This window comes from Myotis brandtii, unplaced genomic scaffold (genome assembly GCF_000412655.1).
Source record: "Myotis brandtii unplaced genomic scaffold, ASM41265v1 scaffold120, whole genome shotgun sequence".
Lineage (NCBI taxonomy): Eukaryota > Metazoa > Chordata > Mammalia > Chiroptera > Vespertilionidae > Myotis > Myotis brandtii.
In genome coordinates this window covers 975,043-984,020 of record NW_005354174.1, presented here as the reverse complement: position 1 = coordinate 984,020, position 8,978 = coordinate 975,043, and the positions used below count along the sequence as shown (strand labels likewise).

Below are 8,978 nucleotides of genomic sequence, written 5' to 3'. Positions count from 1 at the left end.
CGGGCCCTGGTCCAGCAGGGACTGAAGGTGGTGGGTTGTGCCCGCACCGTAGGCAACATAGAGGTAAGGCCTGGCTGGGGAGCGGGGTGCCCTGGGAGGCGTCGTTTTCGCCGGGGTCGGGTCCTGGTGGGGGAGGGGGAGTGGCCGGAGTCGGGCTGGGACGCTACCCTCACTTGCCTGCCACCCCCGGGCCATTTGCCACGGGTTTAGGGACAAGGTGATGCCTAGTGGGGCAGGCCTCTGAAATGCCCTCTTTTAAGGAGCCGTTTCAGGAACAGTCCCTACCCCATTGTACCAAGTCTCTGGCATCTTTCTCCCTCCTACCTGCCTGCTCGGGTAGGCTCAGGAAAGGGGAACCAGAGATCCCCGGCTGGCGAGGCAGCCAGGGAGAAGGAAAGAAAGCTTTCTGGACTCAGTGGCTACGTTGGCTACTGGATTGCTTTCTCTGGTCCCCAGACTTAGCCCACAGAGCCAAGGAAAGTGGCTGGTCAGCCAGATGAGCAGAAGCTAGAGGTTATGTTGGTGATCATTCTTTTTTTTTAACCCGGGTCTGAGGTTGGGGTTGAGGTGGGAGTGGTTTTTCTGAAAACAAACAAAAACAAACGGGCTAGTCCCCCCACCACCCCCAAACCTGAGGGTTAACCCCCTACCCAGTGGGCATAAAGGAATGACAGTGGGGTGTTCATAGATAGACCCTTCTCCAATTTGACTGCCCTAGGTGGGACTGAGGAGGTGAAATAGGCATTGAACATGCGAGCCCTGAGGGGGACAAAGCACTAGAAATGGAACTCGGGCTTCCTCTTAAAGTGGGGTTGGGAGCAGAGCTGTGAGCAGCAGGAGACCAATGAAACGAAGTTGGCCATGTTGGAGCATGGGGGAAGAAGAGGAGAAATTTCCATCATGTTCCCTGGATTTGCCCAGCAAGATCACTCTCAGGGGTCACGCTAGTGCTTAGCTGCAGGGCATAATCTCCACCATTGCTCAGCGTCCCTGAGCAGGGCAAGGGTAAGGAAGCCTTGGGTGGGGGCAGAGGGAGAGGGTATACAGGAAGGAGGGCTGTCCCCTCCCCTGCTGCTGCCCAAAGGTATATTTTATAGCCTCCTAGATAGTCCCAAGGTCACCTGGTTACACCATTGCCCTACTCTGCCCCTCCCTTTCTCCTGGAGCTCAGGAGCCTTGGAACTTAGAGGGTTAGGCCAGGGATAAGACCAGTGGATTCCCTAAGTCTAAAGCCACCCTTGTCTTCTCTTCCTACTGCCCTGCCCTAAACTAGCCAGGAAAGGGAGTCCCTGAGCCCCAAGGGAATCTCCAAGCAGATCACTTAGCCCCAGGAGGACCGGTGGGGCAATGAAAGGGCAGGGACAGGGAGAAATATATTCCCAGTCCCTCTATTCTGGCTCTCCTGTGGGGGCTTTGAGTCTGGAGGAGGAAGGGACAAGTTGCTTGCCAGGTGGGGAGAATTCTAGGTTACCTTGCCCACAATCTGCTTTTATTGATGGGTTGATTGATAGTGAAACAGAGCTTGAGCTCTGGCCTCCTAGAGAGAGAAACCCTGTTTCCTGAGGTGGTCGTGAGTAGGTAAGATTGGGTGAAGGGCTTCTGAGTCCCAGACGACTATACCTTTTAAACTTGGAAAGTTAAAGCAGAAAAGAATTTCCTAGGTCACCTGATCCAGCCATTTATCCCCAGCTTGGTTTGAGGGGAGGGAGGCTTCGGGCCAAGGCAGCTGGCTAAGCTGGCTTTCCTCTAGGGCACCCCGTACCCTCTAGTCTTCTCCCTCCCACACATGTACATAGTCACCTTCCCACATGTACATAGTCACCTTCACGAGACTCAGGTGCCCAGTCACTGGCCTCAAGGCCACGGGGCTTGTTTCTCCCTGTTTCTGAATGTCAGCTTTCCTCACAGGGATCTCAGTGGCTCTGCTTTCTCAGGTCTTCCCCTTCCTCAGGGCTCTTCAGAGTGCTGAGGGCCCTGGCAGTACACAGGGGGTGCCAGTGTCACTTGTCACCTGACTTGCCTCAGAGTTTCCAGAGAAACTTTGGGGTGGAGGGTGGTGCACCATGGGACAGAGAAAGAATTTGTCCTAACTTCCTGACCCTTCCTATATGTAGGGCGAAGGAAGATTGGCAAATGGGCTCGATCGAAAAAATACGTGTGCAATTTGTGGAGGGAGAGTGATAGTTCAGATATAAGCCCTTCTGGATGAGGTGATGGGGGAGAAGAGATGGAAGCCCTGGCTCGTGGAACCGGTGGAAGTATGGGGTGGGGTGAGAGGTGCATCTTATGTAGGAGCAGAGAAGGTGTTCTATTGAGGGAGAGGAAGAAAAGAAAAACCACTCCATTCCCAGTCCCTGGCCCCTTTCTTAGAATTGAAGACTCCAGTTTATCCGTGAGGTTACTCCATTGATAATCTCAACTTTCCCCTCCCTCACTCAGGGAGCACTCTCATCCCCTGGACTTTGACCAAAGAAGACAAGCTTAGGGGATGGGCAGTCCCAACATCAGTGTGACCAAAAGGTGGCCACCAAAGGAGAGAGTTCTATAAGCGGTGACAGCAGAGGGAGGTTGTCTCTGGCAGGGGAGGTGTGGGAGTGAGCAGCTCACCCCAGTTAGATCCCTGTTGGGTTTCATAGGAGCTGGCTGCCGAATGTAAGAGTGCAGGCTACCCCGGGACTTTGATCCCCTACAGATGTGACCTGTCAAATGAAGAGGACATCCTCTCTATGTTCTCGGCTATCCGCTCTCAGCACAGCGGTGTGGACATCTGCATCAACAATGCTGGCTTGGCCCGGCCTGACACCCTGCTCTCAGGCAGCACCAGCGGTTGGAAGGACATGTTCAATGTAAGGGCTGCAGACCTGGAGAGGGGGGCTGGGAGGACGTTGGGGAGCCCAGAGGTGGTGAGCCAGAGCACTGCTCCGGATGGGACAATAGCAAGAGGGAGCTTTGGGTTCCTTCCTGGGGCACCTTGACTGTCCCCTTTCTTCTTTCCCTACCAGAGGGATAGTGAGTGGATGAATGGCCATGTCTTTTCCATTCTTCTTTCCTTTGAGGCCCTGGGCATAGTTCTTAAAGTCTAGGCTGATTTCTTCTATTGGAAGAAAGCTCAGTAGGGGAGAGAGCTGCTGTTTACTGAATGTCCCCATATGTCAGCACTATGGGTGCTTGGGAACATGGTCTTATGGGAAGGAAAGGAGCAAAGAGACAGGAGACAATGTTCTCAACCAGCCCTGCCAGCAACTATGTGGCTTCAGGCAGGTAGTTACCCTTTCTGAGCTTCAGTCTTGTCACATTTAATTGGGATGAACATACTTATACCATCAATATCTGGGGTCACTAACTCTAATGTCCCCTGTGGCCAGGTAGGTAATAAGAGAGTGAGGCAGGTCAGGTGGGGTCTGCAGTAAGTGAGAAAGCACACGGCCATGTATAGGGGCAACCACTGCTAGCGTCCAGTGTCACTGCTGTGAGGCAATGTGGCCCAGTGTGGCCAAATCTTATGAGAGGAGTGGGGAGCCTGGGTTTTTATGTGACACTCCATCCATCCCATTCACTGAAATCTCAATTCCACGAGGGCAAGGATTTTTGTGTGTTTTACTCTCTTACAGCCTCAGCCTGGAAACAATCAATAGATATTTTTTGAATGAATGAAACCTTCTAATACATGTTGGAAATGAATTTAAAATGCTTTAAAACTACGTGTGGCCCAAACACAGCCTGTAGGACATGGGTTTTCAACTTCTGGACTATATTATGGGGCAATATTGGGTATGAAATTATTCTAAGAAGTTGAAAGCAGTGTGTAAATGCAATGTGTCTTTCCCCTCACAATTCTTTTTAATATATATATTTTTATTGATTTCAAAGAGAGGAAGGGAGAAGGAGAGAGAGATAGAAACATCAATGATGAGAGAGAATTGACTGGCCCTCACAATTCTTTTTAATATATATATTTTTATTGATTTCAAAGAGAGGAAGGGAGAAGGAGAGAGAGATAGAAACATCAATGATGAGAGAGAATCATTGACTGGCTGCTTCCTGCATGCCCCCCGCTGGGGATCGAGCCCACAACCTGGGCATGTGCCTTGACCAGGAATCGAACTGTGACCTGGTTTATGGGTCAATGTTCAACCACTGAGCCACAGCAGCCGGGCCCCACACAATTCTTTTCATGTCTGCTCACAGAAGCTTTAGCACCTAACAGGTGTTTGGGCCAGGAAATGAACAGTGACCATTGAAACAATGAACAGTGAAAGTGAAGCACTCTCCTTGCCCTCACAGAGCCTTCTGGGAGATCTGAGTTGTGGCCCTCACCTGCAGTAGGTGGGTCTCTCAACCTGGATCTCAACTTGCCCGTCTATAAAGTGAGGGACTTACGTTAAATCCCTAAGGCCCCTTCCAGCTTGAACATTATGTAATTCTATTAGGGTCATCCTATGAGGCATCTCCACTCCCATCCCTAACCCCCAGACCTAGGAGATTCACTTCCCTGACATCCAGGGATCTGTTTCTCCTACTCCTTCTGCCCTCAGGAGCTGAGTTCTCTGCCCCACAAACCCACACTGCTAAGAGGACCAGAAACAGGGCTGAGAGCCTCCTATGTTCTTCTGCTGTGAATGCTGTGGCAGGTTCACGCCCAGGGTGTTCTGTCCTGATGCCTGGTTCTGACACCTGATAAGGACACACATCTAATTTCCCGGCTGGTCCCGTCTCTTCTGGAGAGGCGAGACATGAGGACCTGCTGAAAGCTTTATCTCTGCTTGTCCTCCTGGGTAAAGCTAGGGGTGGGGCTGGGCCAGAGCTTTAGAGCAGAGACACTTCTTCAGGCCTCTGTTCCATGAAGGGTGGTGGGGATTTGGTGTCACCTCTGCCAGAGCGAGGAGGAGAGGGCAGAAGGCAGGAAGCCCCTTGGGAGGTCCCCTGCCTTCCATGACAAGTTACCCACCCTCTTAAGAGTCTCTGTGCCTAGTTCTGTAGCTGGAACAGAGGTTAAAGGAAGGAGGATCAGATCTTTTCTACTAGTGGTCTCAAGGGAGGGGACAGGAAAGGAGCAGAGAATAGCTGGGTAAGGTGGGAGAGGCCATGGTGTGTTTGACGAGAGAGATTTTTAAACCCATTTTAGGAAGGATTTGAGGCTGTTTAGGAGAGAGCAGGATCAGGGGCACTGTCCCAGAGAAGAGGGTATTTGGAGAAGAAAAGGAGATGGTTCCCTGAGGCAGAGATTCTACTATTTGGAGAGGAGACAGCCAAGATACAGAGGGTTCCTAGGTTGTGTATGGAATTTGAGGGGTTTCTATTCCTGTTCACAGGAACTTGAGGGTCACCCAGGGAGAGAAGCTGCCTCTGCTGTCAGCGGGGGCTGGCAGCTTTAGGGGGAGGGGCACCTCTAAGGCACAGAGCCCTGGGTCTGTTGTTGGTCTTTGGTAGGACCTAGGCACTGTTTTGGAATGCTTCCTGGGGGTTCTCTGTGGCTCCATCACCTGCTCAGATGGGCCCAAGCTAGAGACATCCCATTGCTCTCCCTGGCCTGCAGGTGAATGTGTTGGCCCTCAGCATCTGCACGCGGGAAGCCTACCAGTCCATGAAGGAGCGGAATGTGGATGATGGGCACATCATTAACATCAACAGGTGAGACAGGTGGCCGAGGGCTAGAGCGCAGATCACCACTCACCCTCCTAGCTGGGTAATCTGTTGCAGCTTATTTGACCTCTTTGGACCTGTTTCTTTGGTAAAGTAGGGATTTAATACTCAGTTAACACCCAATGGCATGATTATGGTGAGGGGAAGAATAGTGTATGTCAAGTGCCAGCCCCTAGTTGGCTGGAATGGGTGGCTCAGCCCTTGTCTTTGCAGTGGAAGCCTAGGGGCTCTGCTGGCACTGAGATTCTCCATTCCTCAGGCCCTGGAATGAACCCCACCTTGTGGTACAAAGAAAGACTACACAGTATCATTGGGGAGCCCCCACTCTGAGTGGGGAGACATGGCCTCTGCCCTCAGAGATCTCCCAATAGAACCATATCAGTGAATGTGCAGGTGAAATTAAGAGATTTTTGACAGCCTGCGTGACCAAGAGAGGGGATTCTGTGGTCACTGTAGGGAAGACGTCTAGAAGAGTAGGGTTTTCAGGAGCAGCTTGAATAACAGCTAGATTAGTGGGCCGCAAGGATGGCCTCCAGAGGTCCCCTTTAGAAGGCTTCCCTGCAGCATCGAGGTGGTGGGGTTGACTGGTACAGCAGGGGGCACTGCTGGTCTCTCGGGAGCATCACTGTCTTCTTTCCCCTTCCCTCCCTCTACCCAGCATGTCTGGCCACCGAGTGGTACCCCAGTCTGTGGCCCATTTCTATAGTGCTACCAAGTATGCCGTCACTGCACTGACAGAGGGACTGAGGCAAGAGCTTCGGGAGGCCCAGACCCACATCCGAGCCACGGTGAGGGTGTGGCCTGGCCCTGGTGGGGATGGGATAGGCACAGGCCCTCTCCACCCCCACACATGCTGCCCAGGGAGCCCATGTCCAGGGTGTGCTGCTTTAGAACCCCTGTGAGCATATTGGGCACAGAGCTCCTGGGCTCTGCTGCTACTTGCATGGCCCTGCTCAGTACTTGAGTGTCCCGTTTCACTGACTTTGAGGTAGGAGGGGGCAGGCCTGACTGGAACATGGCGGGTGAGACTGAGGGAAAGCAAGGGATTGTGGGAAACCAGGTGCACAGTGGCAGGAAACCAGGACTCTGGGCTCTGCCCTTGAAGGCAGAATGACCTTGGGCAAATTACTCAACCTCTCCAAGCCTCAGTCTTTGCATTTGTAAAACAGAGATGATAATCAGGTTATGAGGTTTTTTAAGAGAGAACATTTTGTCAAACATTTACCTGGCTTTTAGTAAGGGCTCTGTAAGTGGTAGATATCATTGTGATCATCACCGGTGGCAGCCTTGGAGCCAGGAGGCAGCTGCTAACATGGGACAGCCAACCTTGTGAAGCTGGGGCCCTGTGGCTTCCGTCCTTTCTATCCAACCTCCTCAAAGCCTGGCCTCTGATTGGGGTTGGGGTTGGGCAAAGCTCAGTTCCTGAGCAGGCCCTCTCTGTTGGCCCAGTGCATCTCTCCAGGATTGGTGGAGACACAATTCGCCTTCAAACTTCATGACAAGGACCCTGAGAAGGCAGCTGCCACCTATGAACACATAAAGGTGGGGCCTCCCTCATTCTAAGTGAAGGCAGAGGGAAGGGAACCTGTCCTTCTAGCCAGGCCGTTACTCCTCCTTAGAGGGTTGGGGTGGGAATGTGGATGCTGGAGAGGACCTCAGTGGTGGGAGGGAACTTGGATCCATTCTGTCCTCATCTTAATCCCCCTTTTCCCTGGTGCTCAGTGTCTGAAACCTGAAGATGTGGCCCAGGCTATCATCTATGTCCTCAGCACCCCCCCACATGTCCAGGTAAGTCTGGCATTGGCTGTCCACCCCATGGAGAAGCCCAGCCATCCCCAGAGGAGGAGAGCAGAGAGGCCTTAAAGAGGGTGGCAGTGTCCTGACTGCCTCAAGCCTTTGTCCCTTCTGCAGATCGGAGACATCCAGATGAGGCCCACGGAGCAGGTGACCTAGCTTCCTGTGGGGAGCGCCTCCTCCTCTCTTCACGGATCTTCACGGCTTGGTGCTGGCCTTTGGGTTGTAGGTGTTAATTTCTGAACTCCTGGACTCCACTTCCTCTCTCCACCCCTCCCAGGGGTTTGAAAATGTTTGAGGTCTTTTCTATCTAGTCCAATTGTTTCCACCACAAATGTGAAAAGTGGGCTGGGGAGAGGAGGTGGTGACCCTAATTACTTTACCTGTTAACTCACTCTTAGTCCCCTTCTTGGGCTCCTTGGCCTTTGTTTGCTGTCCTTGGTCTCTTCCCTTTGACTTGGGGAAGGACCTTGGCCAGAAGGGTGGCTTCCCCCTATCTTCTTACACTCCACCCCTGTTGCTGAGGGATGAGGTGGCAGGGGGAACTCCTCATCTTTTATCTGAGTGGTTATGGAGGGCTCCAGCTTCCTCCTCTCCCTGCCCCAATGCCCCCTCCATCCCTTCTCTCCTCCCCCTTCCCGCACCTAGTTCTCCAGTCCAGTGGGGGTCATCACTCTACTCTGATTGGCAGCACAATACCAGGGCCTACCTCCCAAGTGGATTTCAGTGTAATAATTAAAAAAGAAAAATTGCAACAACCGACCTTGGCTTTGTGAGTGTCTTTCAGTTCTTCCCCTTTCTTTGTGATCTGGGGTGGTGGTTTCTCAGAATTTCTTCCAGGTGAGTGGAAAGTGGGTGAATTTAGAGCCTTACTTCTGGAGTGTGGATTACCTTAGGGTAGCAGGTGTGGTTTTGGGTTGGGTCTTGAAAATTGGTAGAATTTGCCAGCCAGAAAAGAAGACAAGATGTGCAAGGCTCAGAGGCCAGAAAGAGCATGCAGTGCTGTGGGAACAGCACAGAACTTAGTGCAGGAGTGAGATGGGGCTGAAAAGCCTGGATCCCCAGAGGTCTGAGTGCTGAGCAAGGAGTCTGGCCATTACCTGTGGGCCAAGGGCATCCGTTGGCTTGTCAGCAGGTGCGGGACAGGCACCGAGCAGTGGCTTAGAGAATCAGCCGCCACCGGGTAGGAAGTTACTGCTGAGTCCTGCTAACTGGTGCTCAGGGTTTGAAAAGGCAGTAGAAACGCAGAGGAGGGGCTGGATGCAGGAGAAACTTCTGAGGAAAAGCACCAGTATCCAATGGGAAGGGAAGCACCACGACTGACCTAGTTGAACACATCTCTGTAAAGTGTTTTTTGCTGGTGCCTGGGTGAATGCGACCCTCCAGCTTCCTGGAACCTCAAAGGGCGCAGAATGAAGCCAGTAGCAGGGTCAGCTCAGCGCTGATCACTACCGGCTGCCGGCTGCCGTGCGGTGTGGGTCGCTGCTCAGCCAGCCCTGCAGGCGGCGCTGTAGGGACGGCCTAGTGGGTGAGCATGCGCA

At 52.6% G+C, this 8,978-nt stretch overlaps 1 protein-coding gene across 5 annotated transcripts; it reads left to right on the top strand.

Moving 5' to 3' along the window:
- Nucleotides 1-8,199, top strand: DHRS11 (dehydrogenase/reductase (SDR family) member 11). 5 transcript variants are annotated; one of them, XM_005858695.2, is made up of 7 exons: nucleotides 7-63; nucleotides 2,637-2,846; nucleotides 5,537-5,631; nucleotides 6,302-6,431; nucleotides 7,093-7,185; nucleotides 7,366-7,431; nucleotides 7,555-8,199. In XM_005858695.2, exons 2-7 carry the CDS (start codon nucleotides 2,727-2,729, stop codon nucleotides 7,594-7,596), a joined length of 546 nt encoding a protein of 181 aa, XP_005858757.2. In that variant the 5' UTR covers nucleotides 7-63; nucleotides 2,637-2,726; the 3' UTR covers nucleotides 7,597-8,199. The 5 variants fall into 5 exon arrangements, with proteins under 5 accessions (XP_014386948.1, XP_005858757.2, XP_014386952.1 ...); XM_014531462.1 differs by lacking the exon at nucleotides 7,555-8,199 and having other exon boundaries at nucleotides 1-63; nucleotides 2,693-2,846; nucleotides 7,366-7,548; XM_014531473.1 differs by lacking the exons at nucleotides 7-63; nucleotides 7,093-7,185 and having other exon boundaries at nucleotides 2,621-2,846.
- The last annotated feature ends 779 nt before the right edge of the window (nucleotides 8,200-8,978 follow it).